This window comes from Molossus molossus, unplaced genomic scaffold (genome assembly GCF_014108415.1).
Source record: "Molossus molossus isolate mMolMol1 unplaced genomic scaffold, mMolMol1.p scaffold_m16_p_9, whole genome shotgun sequence".
Lineage (NCBI taxonomy): Eukaryota > Metazoa > Chordata > Mammalia > Chiroptera > Molossidae > Molossus > Molossus molossus.
In genome coordinates, this window is record NW_023425403.1 from 49,055,589 (window position 1) to 49,077,254 (window position 21,666).

General features: G+C 48.2%; 1 protein-coding gene across 1 annotated transcript in view; it reads right to left on the reverse strand.

Moving 5' to 3' along the window:
* SLC15A1 (solute carrier family 15 member 1) overlaps window positions 1-5,648 on the reverse strand; it is a 38,384-nt gene extending 32,736 nt beyond the window's left edge. Inside the window, exons 1-7 of the mRNA XM_036249793.1 lie at window positions 5,486-5,648; window positions 5,420-5,436; window positions 4,944-5,025; window positions 4,697-4,838; window positions 3,412-3,531; window positions 1,269-1,368; window positions 952-1,042 (exon numbers count right to left, since the gene is read on the reverse strand). Of these exons, the coding sequence (XP_036105686.1) occupies window positions 952-1,042; window positions 1,269-1,368; window positions 3,412-3,531; window positions 4,697-4,838; window positions 4,944-5,025; window positions 5,420-5,436; window positions 5,486-5,648 (715 nt within the window). The remainder of the gene's footprint in view (window positions 1-951; window positions 1,043-1,268; window positions 1,369-3,411; window positions 3,532-4,696; window positions 4,839-4,943; window positions 5,026-5,419; window positions 5,437-5,485) is intronic.
* Between the last annotated feature and the right edge of the window lie 16,018 nt (window positions 5,649-21,666).

Here is a 21,666-nt window from a genome sequence, read left to right on the forward strand (position 1 = left end):
CAGGCAATGATTCCTGCTCGTGGCTTGCCAAATAATACCCTCCCTGTGAAGAACAGCAAGAATCCCTGGTATCAAATCCCGATTTGAACTGACTAGTAGCTTTACAGTTTCCTCATTAACTAATAAGTTCTGTAAAATTTTTGTCACATGCCCACTTCATATTTGTGTGAGTCATGATTTTACCTTTGAAAAAGCTATTCTTTAACACATTCTCTAATTCAAACATGGAATAGATATTCTGGTGGGTGGGAAGCGGGGGGAGGTAGGTGAGGCCACATAACATAAGAATAAAAACCACTACGGTTTTATACAAAACAAGTTGGGATGTGGTTTAAGTATCATCTCCAAACTACTAGTCTATGCAGAAATACAGAAAGCCTCACAAAATATTGTATTTCATAATTTAATCTGATTCCGTGTGTACATCATAATCTTGTTTTATTACCTTCCACGTAGGAAACTCACACACCCTCAGTGGATCCTTAGCAAACACAAAAATCCAAGTGCCGTTGCCAGTTTCTATCTCAACCTCTTTCCTGGGCAGTTTTATATGAAACATCTACAAAGAATAAAACCTTGCCTGCAAAATTCTTCCTAACTCAACGGACATCACTGGGAGCAAAGCTTGAAGGCGAACGTGTGGTTTCACAGCTTCTGCTTTTAGCTGTTACCATGAGTAAGGACTTTGCATTTGTAATAGTTTAGAAAAACTGACTGCTCTGCTACAGATGCTATAGCGTCTTCATTAAGAGAAGGGAGTCAAATAAGATTGAAAAGGAGAGAAAACTCGAAAGAAAGCAGCTCATAGTCTGGATTTCCATGTGCACTCGCTGCAGTGTGTCCGGTGGCTGAGAATAAGGAAGAAGCAGACAAAGCAAGGACACACTTCCCACCTGACTCTCCCCACAATCACAGAAAGAAGAACAGAGGTCCCCTTCCGACATGTTTTACCTCTGAGAATGGGAGTGACGATAGTAGAAAGCAAACTTCCAGCATTAATGGCCAAATAAAAGATGGAAAAAAATCGGTTTCTTTGTTTTTCCTATAATAAAAAGGATCAAGTTAAAGTACAATGACTTTGGCTATATATCAACCGACCAAATGAGGCTGATCATCTGACCTTACTTTGAACTTAGTTTTGGTCAGTATCTCACTTTCAAGTCTGCTTGAAAAGAATCCAGCGGAGAACAGACTTTGTGTCGGCGGGATCTGATTCCAGGAGTTTTACAGTTCATTTAAGCTGTTTCTGGGGAGGCACGCACTCTTACCTGGCCCTCTGCAAACTGATCTCCACCAAATGCAGACACACACGGCTTGATTCCTCCAGTCCCGAGAGCTATCAGGGCCAGGCCGATCATGGACAGAGCCCTAGAGAAAGAAGGGTGGGGGATTATCACCAAAATGGGAGATTCTTGAAAGCAGGGGTCCCCTGTTTCCTAATTTCCCCCAGTGGGCCCGGCGCAGTGGTGAACACAGAGAAGGAACACAACCTCTGTGAGTAGATCACGCAGAGGAATGCTGTCTTGACAGGTGAAAGAAACTTGATTTCGGGGGCCTTCAAGTTTATACCATTATCTAATAATTTACCAGCTAGAAAATTTAAAGCAACAGCTTGAATACTGAACAAGCGCTTCTGTGTGGAGTTCTTCTGCAACCTTATCATTTTCAGTAAAAGAGTAGGTAAGTGAAATGTTTAAGGATTGTCTCTGGTATAATCTTAATAGACTCATAACAGTCATTAAAGGACATTAGAAAACATGACTTAATGGCAAAGCAGAATATCAGGTTATGTAGTATGATCTTAGCTTGTTTACTGAAGACTGGAAAGAACTAGACCAAAATATTTATTATAATCTTTCACAATATTAAAAAGATTATTTATAATAATTAGAAGGGACTAAGGGTTATTTCTTTTCAGTTACCTTTGCTTTTCCCAGCTAGCTGTGCTTTACTTTCTAAATTGGAAAAAAAAAATCACTCATAAAATTTACCAACCCCCATTTTATAGTTTTGTTGAATTATAGTAGGTACTACAAATTTTAGGTTTTATGAGTGTTTTTTCTATATTTTCTTGTTGCTATGTTACTTTAAAATGTTAAAAAAAATACTTTATGAAACAGATAAAGTCAAGAAAGACACTACACATAGAGAGAATTCTTTTAAAAATCCCATTCATCTTCCCGAATTAGCTGGTCAAAGCACCTTTTTCCTCATTTGCTTCTTAATAGAACTTAAGTGCGGTCACTCTAAGTATTTTAAAAGACAACAAAATCATGGCCAGTTGAAGGTAACACACCAAGCACCCCTGTGAGAATTGTAGGTGCGCTCTAACACCAACTCCATGAAATAAAAACGTAGCTAAGCTTTCTTGAGTACTTATCACTGGCCAGGCAATGTTCCAGGTGCTCTATCTGGCTTAAGATACGACACTCTTATGCGAGGTAGGTGCTATTACAAATGAGGAAAAGCAGGCATAGAGGTTAAGAAACTTGCTTAAGATCACACAACTAGTCAGGGGCACAGCCAGAATTTGAACCCACAGAGCCAGGCTCCAAAGTCCGTGTTCTTTTCAATATTATAGATTAGGAAATTGAGTCATGGAGAAGATTAGTTGCTCAGGTCTTACAGCTGCTCTGTGGAAGGGCTGGGGACCCGGTACCGAAAGTCTGAGCGGCCAGCCTGAGCTAAGAGCCCCTGCCCTGGACCAACACAGTTCCCCAGGGGCCCCAAGGATGCTACATCAAAGGGCCTAGTCTGGACAGCAATCTGATGGACCAACAGACCAGAAACGCAGGGACTGCAGATGTAAATTTGAATTTCAATTATGTTTTTTTCCAGCCGATAAGATAGTTTACTCAGAGATCAAGGAACTGAAGCACAGGAACAGGAAACAAAATAAACCTCTGGAACATGTCTACCAGAGCAGACTGCAGCGAAGGGAGAGTCATCTCACAGAGGAGCGCTTGTCCGCGGCCGTTTCCTCCAGGGACTCAGAACAGAGGGCTCGAACAAATGCTTAGGAACCCAGAACTCAGCAAGCATGCAGCACGAGACAGAACACCAAAGGTACAGAGCTGTGAGGAGACCTGGGGCAATTAAAGATCAGGTCTGTGGGAGGGAGGCCACTCTGGGGAAGATCGGGAGTAACAGGAGCATCCCGTGCGCTACCGTGAGATGTAGCCCAGACAGCGACCTCTGAGTGAGCAATGACTCCAGACAGTGGTCAGCACGGTGACACACTGAAGACCCAACTCTTAGTCAGCTAATTATACAGCTTCTCTAGACCGCTGATGAGGGAGTCAAGCCTCCTTATACTTACGGTGAAGTTCAAGGGAAAAGATGAGAAATTAGAGCAGCCAACAAGCAACCAGTGGGAGGGTGGGGGTAGGGCAGCAGGCAACACCAACTCACACATGTAAAGGGAGGTTGTCGGGGACGCCATCGTGGTTGAAGTCTGAGAGGTCATTTATGGAGCTGATGGCCGTGACTGCCTGTCCGATCGTGTAGACAATGGACAGCGACACAATGGTCCTGTGTGTAAAGGGGTCAAGAAAATCCAAGTTAATTGTACAGTCCACTCCCTACTCCACCACAGAAAGGCCCCCTGCTTCAAACTTTCAAGAGCCTGTTCATGAATTTACTTGTTTCTCAAACTTGAGTAAAACTGGTAACTCTTAGAAAGACAACCTGCTGAAGAATTTGTACCCAGCCCACAAGTGCAGAGAGGTTTTGGCTGGAGGAGTCGGGGCAAGGGGGGAAATCTGTTTTATCTCTGAAGTCTTTGGAAGACTCAGTGTTTTATTTTACCTAACGACTGAAATCAGCACTTAACATCTTTATTTTATTTATTTATTTATTTATCCTCACCTGAGGACATTTTTTAGTTTTTTGTTTAGATAGAGTGGGAGAGAGAGAGGAAGAGAGAGAGAGAGAGAAATTGACGTGAAAGGGACACATTGAGTGGCTGCCAGCCGACCCAACCAGGGCTGAGGACAAACTGCAACCGAGGTACATGCCCTTAGCGGGAACCAAACCCAGGTCTCTCTGGACCGCAGGCCAATGCTCTAACCACTGAGCCAAACTGGCCAGGGCAGCACTTAACATCTTTAGACAATGAGAGACCCTTATCTGTGCCTGGTTAACAACCTTTGGCCAGGAGTGGACCAGTGGTTAGTTTTGTATTGAATTGTATCGAATTATTTTGAGAGTGAATTTTCCTGCCTTTGCCCACATCATGCCTTGGCCTGGAGGAGCCTCCACATCCTTGCTTATTAAATCCTAGAAACTTCCTGAAAATTCTCTGTTGAGTGTACTTCCCAAAGGACTGGGTGGGTGTCCTCTCTGCCCACGGAGCAGTGTGGTGTGGGCCTTTTGGCAGCTGGGACATAACTTGGGGGGCTTGTTTTCCTCACCCTGAACCGGGTGCCTCGTTAATGATAGATGGTATCCCCGAGGCAAAGAGGTTATTACTGTTTGAAGGAGGGAAAGGAACCTATGAACGCTACTTACATTCACTGCTAATGCCAAGCACTGTGCCAAGCTCTGTGGGTACGACGCTGAGCGGAAACAGGGCTTAGCACGCTCTCCTAAGAGTTTAACGTTTCTGATCCTTTGCTCCCAGAGTCCAGCATGTCAAACCACAAGGCTAATAATCACGGTCTGGCTCGCTTGTGAACACGGAAGTCACAACACTCACCGGAACTTTCCCAGCCAGGAGTCGGCGATGAGCGCGCCCAGGATGGGCGTCAGGTAGCAGAGAGCCACAAACGTGTGGTAGATGGCGGTGGCCAGATTGCCGTCCCATCCGATGAACTGTGTGAAGTACAGAATCAGGAGTGCTGTCCGCAGCACGCAGGGGCAGGGAAAACACAGTTAGTGAGGAGTGGCGGCGACAACGAACATCTGCACACAAGGGGGCGGGGGGTGGTGGCGGGGACAGTTACCTCTCATGCCATAGTAGGAAAACCGTTCGCAGAACTCGTTGACCACAATGAAGAAGATGCTCAGGGGGTAACCAAACAAACTCTGACAAAACAAAAAGAGTCCAGGGTTAAAATGCGCTCCTCGCTGGCCCCTATTCACAAATGAGTGCTAACAGCCAGAAAATAAATACCATGCCTATTTAGTAACTTGTCAGTGACTATCCAGAGGTGGAATCTAGATGTAAAAGTTTTATTCCCTCCCATGCCACACAGACGGCGATGAAAGGAAGAGCTGGTTTGGCTGCTCGTCTCTCATGAGAAGGGTTGTACAAAGCATTTCCCGAGGAAAAGGAACTTCACGCAGAAACTCAGGACTCTCCCCTCGTTCACGATATGCATTTGTTATGCGAATGAGGCACACATGTGAACATTTAGGAGCAAAACAGACTAGAACTTATACGATGAAGCTGCATGGAAAAGAAAAAAAGGATACTTACAGGCGTTGTGGACTTTCCTGAAAGAAAAACAAAAATGCCGCTATTAAAGTCAAATAGTGAAAATACTTTCTGCTGAGTCTAAACGCAGACCCTCTGACTTCTCCTGGCAGTCCGATGTGTTGTCCACACAGCTCCAGCTGCCCCCAGGATCCTCGGCCGACGCCATGCTCTTGTCCAGAGTGGAGCCTGGCAGCTGCATGAGCTGGTTTGTTTTCTTCCCTGCTCCCATCCCCCCCTTCACAATATTGTCTGTGTCCATTGGTTGTGCACATATGCTTATAAGTTCTTTGGTTCATCCCTTCCCGCATTCCCCCACCCCTCTTCCTCTGAGGTTTGTCAGTCTGAGCCCTACTTCCATGTCGCTGGATCTATTTTGTTCATCAGCTTATTTTGTTCATTATATTCTACAAATAAGTGAGATCATGTCATATTTGTCTTTCTCCAACTGGCTTATTTCACTTAGTATAATACTCTCCAGTTCCCTCCATGTTGTCTGTAGGGCAAAAAATCTTTCTTTTTTTTTTTTTTTTACAGCTGCATAGTGTTCCATTGTGTATATGTACCACAGCTTTTTTTATTCACTCATCTATTGATGGACGCTTGGGCTGTTTTTAGATCTTAGCAATTGTAAATAGTGCTGCTATGAACATAGGGATGCATATATTCTTTCTGATTGGTGTTTCAGGCTTCCGAAAAGTGGGATCACTGGGTCAAATGGCAGTTCCATGTTTAGATTTTTGAGGAAACTCCATAGTGTTTTCCATAGTGGCTGCACCAGTCTGCATTTCCACCACCAGTGTGGTAGAGTCCCTTTTCCCCACACCCTCACCAGCTCAGCTGATGCACTGGGGAATCAGACACCAGACCTGGAGGGAGCCCACAGAACTGCCACCCCAGGGAACAGCACAGGGCATAGGACAGGAAATCTGCACCCCAGCGGTAGGGACTGAGCGTCGGCGATGCAAATGTCTGGCCAGGCGGGAGCCTGCATAGTAGCCCCGCCCAGCACAAGCTGGCCTTGCTGAAAGATTAGAGAGCCGAGCAGGGCTTTTCGTTCTTTTTTTAAATTAATTAATTTATTTTTGTTACAGATGTTTCTCCTTTTTTCCCCCAGACACCCTCCTTCCTATCCCGCCTCTCACCTCCATCCCGCAAGCATTGCTGTCTATGTCCACTGGTTATGCAGACATGCATATAATAAATTCTTTGTTTTATCTCATCCCTCCCTCTGCCCCCTCCTCTAAGGATTGTCTGAATCATACTCCTTTCTATGTCTCTGGGTCTATTTTGTTCATAAGTTTTTTTTGTTCATTATATCTTACAAATAAGTGAGATCATGTGGTATTTGTCTTTCTCTTATTGGCTTATTTCGCTTAGCATAAGGTTCTCCAGGTCCCTCCATGTCATCTCAAAGGACAAGAGATCTTTCTTTCTTACCGCTGCATAGTACTCCATTGTGTATATGTACCACTGCTTTTTTATCTATTCGTCTACTGATGGACACTTGGGCTGTTTCCAGATCTTAGCTATTGTAAATAGTGCTGCTATGAACATAGGAGTACATATATTCTTTCTGATTGGTGTTTCAGGCTTCTTAGGGTATATTCTTAGAAGTGGGATCACTAGGTCAAATGGCAGTTCAATTCTTAATTTTTTGAGGTAACACCATAGTGTTTTCCATAGTGGCTGCTGCAGTCTGCATTTCCACCAGCAGTACACTAGAGTCCCCTTTTCTCCACACCCTCGCCAACAGTTGTTTGATGATTTGTTGATAGCAGCCATTCTGACAGGTGTGAGATGATACCTCATTGTTGTTTCTATTTGCATCTCTCTGATGATTAGTGACATTGAGCATTTCTTCCTATGTCTCTTGGCCATTTGTATGTCCTGTTTAGGGCATTTCTTTCTTTCTTTTCCTTACTTTTTTCCCCCCTATTCTCACCTGCTTGGGGTGGGGTGCAGGCAACCCAGGCAGAAATGAGGCATTGCAAGGAGAGGAAGAGACTGCTTGCCTCTCCAGCAAGCTACAGTCACCACCCCCAACACAAATCTGAGTAAACCACCCTGACTGGACCTGATACCCCGCAGAGCCCAGAGGGAAGGGAACCCAGCCCAGAACAAATGCAGGCGCTTTTAATGAGCTCCGGGCAGTTCTCATACGGGTCAGAATAGAGAACCAGAGGCACAGAGAGTGGAGCCCACACCATTTTCTCCTTAAAACGCTTCAAAGGCTGTGTACTGCCCACAGGATAAAATCCCAACTTTTAGCATGTTCTTTACTATCTCACAGGGTCAGAGGATTTGGTGAGGATTAAATGATGGAAATATAAAATGCTTACGGGTACTAAAACACAGTGAGGGTTCAACCACCATTCCAGTTCCCTGGCCCACCCTTGGTCCAGCCCCTTCCCCATGCACAGAGGGCTCCCACAAGACCCACCATTTGTTCACTGAACACGTGCACCCACCCAAAGTCCTCAAGGCACAAGACAGCGACTCCATGGCCAGGAATGCTCCCTGTATGCCCTCCTTCCCTTCCTGACGCCTTCTCTGACCTCCTGTGTCATCACAGAGCAATGACAGTTTCTATTTCTGCCTCCACTTTAGTGGAAGAATCACACCTTTCCAATACCTACCAGAGCAGGGCCTACTGTTAGAAGGAGCAAAAAAGACAAAGGGTGAGAATCCAAATGAGTTGGTACAAACCAACTGCCATTGACTCTCGTCTAAACTTAGTGCCCTTCATCCCTGCTGCCAATCCCCTGCTCGCTCTTCGGTTTTCCCTAGACTTTGACAAGATTCAACCCAGAGTCTTGTCTCAAGTCTTAACATTTCCTCATGCTGTTTCCTGCACCAACACATTGCTCAGTACTTACCAGTGCCTGTTATGTGCTAGGTCCCTTTCCACGGGGAATCATCCCCCGCCCCCTCTCCAGCCCCCACTGACCACATCTTAGGGTTTTTTTTTTCTTTATTGATTTTTAGAGAGAGAGGAAGGGAGAGGGAGAGAGAGACAGAAACATTGAGGAGAGAGAACATCAACTGACCGCCTTCTGCATGCTCCCCACTGGGGATCGGGCCCACAACCTGGGCACATGCCCTGACCGGGAATCGAACTGGCGACCTCCCGGTGCATGGGTTGACACTCAACCACGAAGCCACGTCTTAGGGCCTGGCACATCTTAGGGTTTTGTTGTTAGGGCTCCCTAAGCACCCCCTGCCTCTGTTAGGAGTGTGCCTGCCTCAGCATGGACCCTGAGGGCTCCATGCTGGACGCCGTGCCAGAGTTGCTGTCTCTGTAGGTCTGGGGTGGCTCCGAGTGTGCATTTCTAACAAGTCCTAAGGTGATGCTGCTACTCTGGTCCAGGGACCGCACTTTGAGAACCACCGACAGGCTCTGATGTTGAGTTGCCTGATCAATTACACAAGCACATTTTATTTATCACCTCTCTGGCCCTGAGACCCAGGCAGATCCTTCTGTGCAAGTTCAGAGAAGAAACTGAAGACAGAAGCTGGACAGCACGCTGAAGTCTCCACCAAGGCCCCCCACCTCAGACTCTCACTGTGGTTCCTCATTTGGGGCCCTTCCTCTCGGATCTGCCACCTTGTATTTTCAGTAAGTGCAAGTCCAGGGCCCCATCCCGCAACAAACAAAACTGGGCACTCTGCCTGAAGACTCTGCTCTTGGCCCAGACCCAGGGGTCTTCCAGGCCTCCTCCACGCATCTGGTTGGGCCTCGCTTCCTGATTCCAGGCGAGCTGTCCGTGGCTATGTGCACCTCCAGCTCAGCACGGCCCCGCAGCCTCACACCAGACGGTCTCACGCTTGCCCGCTTAAGAACAGTGAGGCTATTTTAGTCCTTCTCCTAAGGGGGAAAATAAATGTCCTCATCTCACAGGGCTCTGACTCCGAACTCTTCCTGCCTATGGCAGTTCTGGAAGGGGATTCCTCAACACTGAAAGACTGGTCCTCTCCTCAGTTAAGACCTCCTTGTGGGGACGGGCTGCTCTGGGGCATCCTGTGAAGAATGAGGGCATGGGGTCAGATATGGGGTGGAATCTCAGTCTCGTTACTTTCCGGCTGTGACCTTGGGCGAGCCCATCTTTCCTTTGGATAGCGTGCCTATCCAGTGAAGACACCACCGCCCACCTTACCGGACTGCGGTAGGCGCTCCCTCTGAAAAGCCCCGGTCAGGCCTTGACCCATCATGCAGCAGGGGATGCTATTACCGAGGAATACTCAGCACCTCGCATGCTGCTCTCACAGAGTGGAAATCGATGCTTGTTGAATGAATATGTATTCCGAAGAACCAGGGCTGTGTCATCAAGAGCCATGTTCAGAGCCTGACTCTCCAGGCCCACCAGCCACCTTCTGCCCCTGAAGCTGACCTACATGGACTTCACCAGTTGTCCCCATGTCTCCCAATCCCCCATATGGTCTGGCCAATGGGGACCCCTGGCGGGAGATCAGAGGGCCAGGTTTCCCTTTTCCCAGCTCCTTCCCAAAAGGTCACCTCACACCGCTGTGTCCTCGGGGGACAGACACGGCTCCTCTGCAGTCAGCACTTTCCACGTGACTCTCTCCTTCCAGGGCATGGCCACTGTTTTGCACCACTTTCCACGCTTGGTAGCAGAGAGGCCATGACACCGACTTCCTGCACTGTCTTTTGTGATTCCTATAAGTAGTCTTTCCTAATTAGTCTTTTTGAATAAATGCTCCTATTCTGAGTATGCCATGTGCTTCCTGATGGGACCACGACTGACACAGCCCCTGGGCAGGTTTCATCACCGGACTGAGGAGAGTGCCTCTCCCCAGGGAAACCCAAGGACACGTGCTCCTGGGAAGCCTGCTGGCAGCACTCAGAGCCCAGTTTCTTTGCAGAGGTGCTCGTCTGCCTGAGGACAGCGTGGGCCTTGCGACGCTCCGCCTGCTTCGCCTCGGACGATGTGGTCTTACCACTGTCTCCCAAGACCAGACGAGCAGAGTGACACCCATGCAGGGGTTCAGACCCTCCCTCGAAAAGCAGGAGGGAGGCAGACACCCAAACTCCACAGAGAGAGCCCAGCACCTCACTGCAATCGTTCCTTTTGCGTATTTCTCAGAATTTTGGTTTTCAGGGAAAGACTTTGCCAGGCGAGGGCAGCACCTGTAGTTTTTTGCTAAATATTATTTAACACCGATTACTTGCTAAAGAAGAATGGCAAAGGTTTTTGTTTACTTCAAACATAAATAGGGTTATAGAAAAAAGACCAAAATGATCACAGAACTTAACCACCATCACACCCAGAACTACATTATGGAAGATGAGATTTCTAAACTCACTCAAGAGAGTCTGAGTACTCGGTCGTCACTCAGGGAGCCTTCCATTTTCTGACGAGTGTGATTGCCAGAGGTGTGCAGGGCAGAGGTTGCTAATCTGCCTTTGCAGGGTTCGGAGCTGTCTACTGGATGTGACATTGCTGTCAGCATTTATCTTCACACACCTGCGTCAACTATCTTAGAAAGCAAAAGTCAAGTTGTGCCTATGTTGAGTCTTAAGTCTGAACTCAAATTTCAGCTGTCACAGGGGTGTTTTATTTTGGTACAACTGTGCCTGTTCTTGGCATCCTGACAGTAAGTCTAATCTGCATACTGGAGTAGTCTGATGTTTCTAGCATCATTCACGAGTCGCTTGGATTTAACTGCTGATCTGAGGAGAACAGTTAGGAATCAGGGTCACCATGGAGCTCACTCGGCCAGCACCGGACACACAGCAATCCCTGAATCACTGCCGGTTCTTATTGTTCTTCCAGGCCCAGCAGTGCTCTTTACTTTCTTTTGGCTAAAGAATCTAATAACATAAATGTACATTATAAATTTCTATGATTACTGACTTGGGGGGTGGGCAACAGGAAAAAAATAAGAGTAATACTTCCTATTACTTAATGAAACCTCTCCATGAAGGTGAATGTTTCCTACTGTCTCACAAAGCACACTCCATATTCTGAATCACTCAGGGATGGAAACCCAAACGTTGGTGGGCCCTTACCTAGACACTGAGAACTCCCTTGGTACCGTGATGATGTCAAGAGTGCATTTCTAGGACTGGGCCTTGGAAGAGAAGGAATGAGATATTTTGCTGAAGTCGAAGAGAGGAGCTCTCACTTTCAGGCAGAGAGGAAATTGTTCTCTATTATTTCCAAGAATAAAATGGAGCCCGGCTGGTGTGGCTCAGTGGACTGAGCATCTCCCATGGGCTGAGAGGTCCCAGTTCGAATCCCAGTCAGGGCACATGCCTGGGTTTCAGGCTGGATCCCCAGAAGGGGGCGTACAGGAGGCCTCTGATGGATATTTCTCTCTCACATCGTTGTTTCTATCTCTGTCTCCCTTCCTCTCTAAAAAAAAACAAACAGCCCTGCTGGTTTGGCTCAGCGGTTGGAGCGTCAGCCTGTGGACCAGAGAGTCCTGGGTTCCCGTTTGGGGCACGTACCAAAATAAATAAATAAATAAAAATAAAAATATATTTTTTAAAAAAAGAATGAAATTGAGGGAATACTTTAAGTGTCGCTGGATGTGTTACAGATGGTATTTCCGAGGTGGTGGTGTGGTGCCCCAAAGATGTCCATGTCCTGATCCCTGGAACGTATGGCCACATTACCTTCTTCCAGGCAAAGGGGCTCTGCAGATGGGATTCAGTGACAGAGCTGCAGATGGGGTGTCCATGCCCATGCAATCACAGGGGTCCTTATGAGAGTCAGAGGAGGATATGAGGAAGGAAGCAGAGGCTGGAGTGATGCAGTTGCTGGCAGGCCACAGAGACAGGGAACGGGGGCCCCTAGAAGCTAAAAATTATAAGGAAGTGGATTTTCCCCTGGAGCCTCCAGAAGGAACGCAGCCCTGCTGACAGCGAGACCCACGTCGGCTTCTGACCCCCAGAACTGCAAGATGGTGCATTTGAGTCACTAAGTTTGTGCTAAATTGTTACAGCAGCCATAGTAAATAACACATGGGTTAGCCTCAAGCTTTTGTTGTTTTTTTTTTGTTGTTGTTTTTTTTGGTACGTGCCCCTAGCAGGAACCAAACCTGAGACTCTTTGGTCCGCAGGCCAATGCTCCAACCGCTGAGCCAAACTGGCCAGGGCGTGTAAATGTAAGTTTTTATCACTATTTACATAGAACCAAGACTCAAACTTCCTAACAGTTTTATTTGTTGGCAGAATGCCCCTTCTCTCTATATATATTTTTTCCTAAGCTACTTTTTCTACCTGGGGCCTTAGAAGTCCACACCTGTCGCCTGCCTTCTCAAGGCGATTTGGCAGAATCGGTGAGCTCCTCTTCCTTCTGCAGGCTACTGACTCCATCCCTAGCGCGGGGCTGCTTCCCGCGGCTGCTGCAAAGCAGGCATGGTCTGCTAATGGTTTCATAAAGCAGAGTTAAAATGAGTTAAGTTGATCATTGTTCTTTTAGGTCATGCACAGGCCTCACAAAGCAGGTCACTTTATTTTATTTTTTTTATTATTATTTTTTTTTATCCTCATCCGAGGACATTTTTCCATTTTTTTTGTTCAGGTAGAGTGGGAGGGAGAGAGAGGAACAGAGAGAGAGAGAGAGAAACATCGATGTGAAAGGGACACATTGAGTGGCTGCCACCCACACAACCGACCAGGGCCGGGGACAAACTGCAACTGAGGTACACGCCCTTAGCGGGAACCGAACCCGGGTCTCTCAGGACCGCAGGCTGACGCTCTAACCGCTGAGCCAAACTGGCCACTTTAGACCCTAGGGAACACAGTGGCCTCTGCTGGAATACACTTAGCCTCACTCTTAGCCTAAGTGGTTTCTGAGTTCAGGTGAGAACTCCTCTCTCAACATTGCCCTGCATCTGACTGAAGCAAGGACATGGGCCTTGGAAACAGGGAGGTTGACCCACAGCTTGGAGACCCTCTTCCTAGCCACGTGGCTTTGTTCAAAGCACTTAACCACTGGACCTCTATTCCTTCATGTAGAGGGGCTAACACCTTCTTTGCAAGTTGATTAATCAGACAGAGTCTACAAGAATGAAATAAGGTCTGCTAGTCACTGCATCCATGAAGACAGCTGGGTAGCCTGGATGGATGTTTGGGATGAACTGACTTAACCTGAGAACATGGACAAGAATTTCTCATGGAGAGCCTTGGCAGGGGTAAGACTACTCTCAAGGAAAGATGCAGTCCCCTCCAGCGGTGCTCACATTCAGAAGCAGAAGGTCCTTATGCTGTCACCCTGGCAATGCCAGGCAGAGATTAGGACAGAGAAGCGCCCATCTTCTCAAGTACACGCCCCAGCGGCAGGCGCTGCTTTTCATCCAGCTGCTTTTCCAGCGGGCAGCACTGCAGTGTGAGACACATGGGTAGCTGCAGGGTTTAAAGATCATTTTTAATTCCCCAGGGCAGTGGTTCTCACAGTGGGGTCTCTGAACCAGCAGCTGCATTGGGGACCCATCAGAAATGCAAACTCTCAGGTCAATCCAGACCAACTGGGTGGGGCCCGGCTGCGTGGTCGGCCGTCCCTGCGGCGCCCAGTGCTGCAGGCTGGGAGACTCACTGCTCTAGAGTGACACTACGCAACATCAGGAAAAGCGCCTGGTGTGCAGTTGTGCACGCTCAGTGGCAACTCCTGTCCGGGGGGTCAGCCCCTCTGATGTGATTCTGGCCTCTGCTACTCCTTCCTGCTTCCTGAGGCTCCCTCCCTGTCTCCCCTTCCTGGTCTCCTGTCCACCCTCCCCACCTGAGCGTTTCAGGACTGCTCTCAACCCTGCTGGCTCCCTGCTCCTGGAAGGCCAGACCTGCGGCTTGGCACGGCACTCAGAGCCCTTGGGGGTCGGCCGTCCGTCTTCCTCCCACGCGCAGTGCAGGCGCACAGCCCCTCTGCAGCAGGCTCCTGCTCTCCGCACCCCACCGCTGGGGCAGGTGGCACTTCAGCCACCCCCTTAGCTCTTGGCCTCCCAGACTCTCTTCCCCTCCTTGGCCTCTTTACAACCACCCCTGACAGAGCAAGTTACTCTGATTTCAAAAAATGCTACAGAGCCTCACCTACCATTCCTTTTTGAGAAAACAGTGGGTACCACGTCAAAAAGAGCCTACAGGATGCACGAGGCGTCACCTTGGCTGACCTGAGGCGAGGCAACAATGGGGCGGGGGGGGGGGGGGACTGGCCAGCGTGGCTCACTGGTTGGAGTGTTGGCTCGAGCACCAAAGGGCCATGGGTTTGATTCCTGGTCAAGGGCACGTACCGGGGTTGCAGGTTTGATGTGCAGGAGGCAACCAATAGATGAATCTCTCTCACATTAATGTTTCTCCCCGACCCCCCACTTCCACTCTCTCTAAAATATCTTTGGGTAAAGATTAAAAAAAAAGAGGAAGGAGCTTGAGTGCCTTCTGTTGCACACTTGGTTTAATTTTCCCCCACAACTGATCAACTTTGATCATGAAGTGAAGTGTGCCTTTGTTTCTTGAATGAGTGACTTCATGCCAGCAGTCAGATTAACCTGAGAACAAGCCCTGTGCCTGTAACCAGCCCCTTTTTTCTGGACTGGCTCTTCCTGAGGCTGTTTCTTGCCTGATTTGGTGAGATAGCTCCCTATTTGAATGTTCTGCCACAGTCCCCACCCTCAGGGTCCCTGCTGGTCCACATGGAACTTTTCTTTCTATGCATTAGAAAACTGTGACCTTTCAGGCCAGATGCTGCCCGGGACGCGTGGCTGACGACTGGACGTGCCTTGGCTCCGATGAGGAAAGGTGTGTCTGGGGAGGAGCACCGCTTGGCAACGGAGCAGGGGCTGCACCCCAGGCCCGGGGCCCTCTTGCCGGGGCCATCATGCAGGGTCCAGCCTGCACACCTGTGGGTAGTAGCTCTGCCTCGCCTTCAATTTTTTAAAAATAGAAGCAGCCTTCTTTCCACAACACCCTCTTCCCCACTAAGAGAGAATCTGCTTTTTCCTTGACCCATCAAGTAGCTCCGTGAACACGGAACTCACTGCTGTGGGTCCTGAGAAGGCCACAGTGATCCGGCCACTGGCGTCCCGCCTGCACCATTGCTGACAGCAAACAGGTGAGCCGTCCTTTGAGAACGAAGGGTGTCAACGGACCCTCACGCTTGAAGTGACGGGAGATGGGGGGAAATCAGTGCCAATGGGCAGCGTGGGTTTTATTAGGTGACTGGCATGACGCCACTGCAGGGAGAGGCTCCGCTCTGGCGCTGCAGCCTTGCTTATACCGTGCGGGCCTCGCAGGCCAAGGCGTGAGCCCGCTGATAAGGAGTGGGGCTCTCTGTCCAGCCCCTGAGAAGACAGATGCAGAATATAAAACCTCTTAGCTACAGTCTGGCATAGGCTTCTCAGCAACGGGAACCTCACGATGCGTGCTGCCACCGTCATCCGCCCCTGTTGTTTCGCCGTTGCCCTTTCTGTTGTGGGAACAGGGCCCATAGGGAGTGACAAACTGCCTGGTTGTGTCCAGCCATCCGCCAGCCAGGCCTTGTCCTGCGGGTGTCTGAGCCACGCCGTGGCCTTTCGGGGCCCACAGGTCAGCCCGAGGGAGGCAGCTGCGGGTCAGCCCGTGAATTTGCTGGGGCTGCCATGACAACGCACCACAAACGGAGTGGCTGGGCACAACGGAAACTGATTGACCCACAGTTCTGGAGGCTGGAACCCCAAGATCAAGGTGTGCGCAGGCCTGGTTCCTTCTGAGGGCTGTGAGGGAGAATCTGGTCCAGGCCTCTTCCCTAACTTCCTGTGTCCGTGTCCAAATTTCCCCTTTCCGTAAGGACATCAGTCATGTTCAATTATGAGCCCTCCTACTCCACTGCGACCACATCTAAACCGATTATATCTATGATGACCTGATGACCTTCCTTCCAAACAAGGTCACATTCTGAGGCACCAGGGGCTAGGACTTCAGTACATGAATTTGGGAGGTGGTCAGGGAGGGACACAATTCAACTCATAACAGTCAGAGCATCTGTAGTGCACAATCTATCGCTGTGGTTACAGATATTCTCCGACCTTTTGAAAAGATTTCTACACACAATTGTCTAAAACGATAGGCTTAAGAGGCAAATAATAGCTGCCTCGGATGGTTTTATAAATAACCTATGACTTTTATCACTGTTTCTACAACTACAGATGGGTATCACTGACCGCCACTTCAGTTCTCTTTCAGACAGAAGTGATCCCTCTGGGCCGCAGCTCCAACCGGCCCTGGACATGCCCAGAGATGGTTAGTTCCCACCTGCCGGGAGAGGGCAGCCAGGCCGGAGGGCGCCGCACAGTCAATGCGCAACGCGCCGTTGTGCAAGCAGAACGATCCCGGCACAGGCTTAGCTCTGCCTCAGGTACAGGCAGGGGCCAGTTCCTCCGGCAAGATGGTTTTACCGGGTGTTAGGAAGGCAGGCCTTGCTCTCCAGGTTATGTCCCTTAGCCACACCTGGACATTCTTTCACTCTAGAAGGACAGCCTTTATTCTGAACTTGGAGTTAGGCGTACTGTACTTTAGATGCTATGACTGCTGAGAGTGGATAAACAACTCCATTCTCAGGTTACAGAGAAAACAACATCCTCAGAGCAGGCTCCAGAAGGAAGGAGGACAGCACAGGAAGGGGAGCAGCTGTCAGCCTCCCGAACACACTCTCCCACCACAGCCCGCTGCACACACCCACAGGCACCACTAAGAGTACTGGCTTCAGCCCTGGCAATGTTGTACATTGGCAGAGAAATAAGTACCCAAGACATGCAAGTGTGACTAAATCAAAAGGAACCAGTCTGGGCCTCTGAGGTGGTGGAGGGGGTGTGATTTGTTTTGATGGCGATTAAGTTAGAGACTCTAAATATTAGAGACAGAATTTTTACTCTTAGATGTTGAATCGTGGCTAGAAAGTTTGCTTTATGATCACAGGAAGAGTGAGTTAGGCTACAAAGCTACACACAAAATGCGCAATGCGCATTTCCCCCAGCTGATATTCAGGTTGCATAGGCCTCATTCCTATCATGGGTCTACCTATGAGCAATTTCTAGAAGTAGAAAGCTGGTAAAACATTTGCATGTGTTAAATTTTGTTAGCTATTACCTAACAACTCCCATAGAAGTGTCAGGTGACTCATTTTTCCAGTCTTGTAATTTTAAAATGAGCATGCATAGAAGAAACAGCTTTATAAGAAAAAGTTCAAACATTACCCATAGCTAAATGTTGCCTGGAAACAGCACAGTACCAACAGAGGGTGCACATAATTTTACAATTAACTTGAGGTAAATCACCTGAGTCTATGACATCACTGTGAGCGTTTCTGACTCACTAACTATTATACATGGGGGATGCTTGCTACACACCTGTTATAAAATGGATTGTTGTTTAGGATCGATTAGAACTATGGCCGGAAGAGTCCATCTGCCGTGCTGGGGGAAGATGCTGGTCACCGAATGTAGCACCGAAGCTGAGGATGCAGCCATGACACGGTCATCCTTACACACCAAGAATGTTTTCCACTTAAAGTTATGTCTAGTGGTGCACGTGTTTCAGAGAGAACACTGCCTATTACCATGTGTACTGGGTTGAAGAATGTGTCCCCCCAAAACTCATTTCCTTCTCAAAACCTCAGAATGTGACCTCATTTGAAAGGGGGTCATTTCTGACATGATGAGTTAAAATGAGGTCACAGTGGAGTGGGTCTTTAATCCAATACGCCTAGTGTCCTTATAAGAAGACGGCCACGTGAAGACAGATGTGCACAAAGGGAGATGAGGTGAAGACACACGGACAGGGAGAAGGTGGCCAGGTGATCATGGCGGCGACACCAGAGGCCAAGAGGAAGGCACGGAACCGATTCTCCCCTAGAGCCTTCCGGGCGAGCACAGCCCTGCCGACACCAGGAGTGTGGACTTCCAACCTTCAGAACTGTGAGAGAACACATTTCTATTGTTTTGTTTATTTATTTTTATTATTTTTGAATTCCTAGATGTGTGCCCTTGACTGGGAATCAAACCCATGACCGTTGGTCAGTGGGCTGACTCTCTAACCACTGAGCAAATAGGCCAGGGCACATTTCCATTGTTTTAAACCAATCAATTTGTGGTACTTTTCTTACAGCAGCCATAGGAAACAATATACCACGTGAGCTTATGTGTTTTCACTAAACGGAAAAAGGTTTGTTCCTCCAAGGACGTCTCAGATAGATACCTCCTGATATGTCCTGATAGATTTTATAACAAAATCTTGCCACCTGAGGCAGATTGTAGAAGTTTTTTTCTTTTTAATCCTCATCCGAGGATATGTTTTTATTGATTTTTAGAGAAAGGCAGGGAGAGAGAGAGAAAAAAAACCCATCAACTGGTGGCCTTCTGTAGGCAACCTGATCAGGGATTGAACCTGCAACCTAGGTATGTGCCCTGACCAGAAATCGAATCCTTGACCTTTCGGTGTACAGTAGGATGCTCCAACCAACTGAGCCACACCAGCCAGGGCAGACTGTAGAAGTGTGAGCACTTTCAATGACTTGTCTTATGTGAGTACATTTTATGAATTTTCCAGTCTTAAGTCTGATTTTTAAACCACATTTCTTTTGGGTACATGCTCAGTTTCACAAGCCTGTTTCCAATCTGGAGGAACTAAATCTTCCTCCTTTCTCAGGAGCACCTGTGACAATCAGATCTGTTCTCCTTGAGTGTGGCGATTTCCAGCTCCTGAGACTGTCCTTTCACGCTGTACTGCCTGAGGGTTGTAGCTGCACTTGTGCCCGATCTCAGCAGCGAGCAAAAGCAGGGCCCGTTCATATCAACCCCATGAGATGACCCAATGGCCAGTCTCCTCAGTGATTTGTATTGTATTCCTGGCCTCTGAAACCAAGGGATGAAGTTGCAAAACAGTGATTCTCTGGTTCTTTGTGTTGCAACCCCAGTCTGAGTCAATGTTCTCATTCAGCAGCTGATAATGCTGCTCTCATTCTGTCCCCATCCTCTGGAGGAACTTGGATTCCACCCTTGTTTTCATTTCCTCATCAGCTCACCTGGGACACCTACCTACTTTCTCTCCTGCCAGGGATGAAATCAAGATGCAGCTGTGTCTTAGAGCTACCCTGAGAGGCACATAGCTGGTGGTGAAGTCCCAGCCCCTTGCTTCCATTCGTCCCCCCATGACTGTCCCTCTCCCTAGTGGACTTCCCTGGTAACTCAACTAGCCATTGACTAAGCTCGCAATCTGTTTTCTGCTCCTCAGCAACTCAAAGGGCAGCAGGAAAGTTATGAGTCATTAAATCCAAGTAAAAAAAAAAGGAATAATTCCACTCCAGACATTGTGCAGAAGTATGAAGGGCTATGTAAAAATGTAGCATTAGGATGACCAATCCTCCAATGTCGACGAGCCCGTTAGCTGCTGCTTTCATTGGCCTTATGATCCTTCTCACACCTCAACTAAAGCAGAGTGTGGGAAAATGTTGTTTATGGGCATGTGTTCCTGCCTCTGAGGATACGCTTTTCTTCAAGGTAGGACTACTTTATACCTTGCAAGTAAATATCTGGATGAATATTTAAGGAATTGAGGCTTCCCCCTGACGGCCTTTGCTGGGCCACATGATTCATCACGTCTTTTCTTTTCTACCCCATGTTCTTGGGCTCTGCAAGCTAATTTTCAAATTCTAGCTACTAATTTACCCAAAACGTGATCATCATGGGCAAGCCAGAGGCCAGACGGCACTAGATTCTAGCCATGATCTCATTTTGGGGCTCAGTGGGAACATTCGGACATGGCAAGGGACACGAAAAAGAGAGCCTGTCATTTAGAGCAGTGATTCTCAAAGTGTGGTTCCGGCCCAGCAGAAGCAGCAGCAGCAGCAGCAGCAGCAGCAGCAGCAGCAGCAGCACTGGGTAAACTGTGCAAACACTAACCCTTGAGCCCTGCTGAAGCGGACACGCTAGGGATAAGGCTTGGCAACCTGTTTGATAGGCCCTCGCTCGGGTGGCCCTGATGCCTGCTGATGTTTGCACACCACTGACTCAGTCGTGCCAGCATGGAAGGGCCAATGCCAGTTCTCTCCTTGCTGTTCTCTTCTCGGGAGAAGAAGGTTCTCCCAGGGGTGAGGTGCCCAAGGCCACCTTTGGTGTGGAGCAACCTCAGCTTCCAGCTGTACACATGCAGTTTGTAGCAGGAGGGCCAGCTTTCCTGGAACTCCGGCATTGTTTCTTGGTTTACCCAAGAGCCTCTAGAAGAGGAAAGAATGCGGAAGGATTTTAAATGACCAGGTTTGCCACACCTCTAAGGCTAGTCTATCATTTTATGCTTGGGCAGGAGAGTGACTTGCAAAACTCACCAGAATCCCATACAAGGCCAGCAGGAGGCTGAGAGGTGGGGGTATTGGCAGGAATATAATAATAATGTGTCCTTCATTAAGTGAGTGAATTTCTCAAATCATCCTGGAGGCCCTGGGAGAGCGAGACAGGAGCTTGCTTCATAGAACTGGAAGCCTCCTCAAACTTAATTTTCAAAGTCAAATAAATGGCAAATGACAGACCAGGACCTATGGTTTTTCAGGCCAAAGTAATTTATGATAGCAACAACTTGAACGTAGACACTTGCTGAGCTCTGGGTAAAAGGGTGGGGTGGGGTGGGGTGAGAGAAGAGAGAGCAAATATTTGAAATCTTTAACCAAAACATCTCAATGCCCACAAAGACCTCAGAGGTGACTCTCCAGTCACTTGAGAGGTTCTCGGCCATGCTGAGACCTGACTACACAAGACAGCCCTTGGGAACCTGACCCTCTCTCCACTACTGACTCTGATCAGCACACCCATACTTTAAAGCAAGGGTTGGCACACGATGCGTAGCTCATGGGCCAAATCTGGCTCACTGCCTGTTTTTGTATGGCTCACAAGCTAAGAATGGTTTCTGCATTTTTAAATGTTGAAGAAACAATTTTTTTTTATCTTCACCCGAGGACATTTTTTCATTTTTTGTTCAGATAGAGCGGAAGGAAGAGAGAGAGAGAGAGATATCGACGCAAAAGGGACACATCGAGTGGCTGCCACCCGCACAACCCAACCAGGGCTGGGGACAAACTGCATCCGTGGTACATGCCCTTACAGGACCCGAACCCGGGTCTCTCTGGACCACAGGCCGACGCTCTAACCACTGAGCAAAACCAGCCAGGGCAATTTTTTTTTTTATCCTCATCTGAGGACATTTTTTTTTTTTCCCATTTATCTTCAGATAGAGTGGGAGGGAGAGAGAGAGAAACATCGTTGTGAGA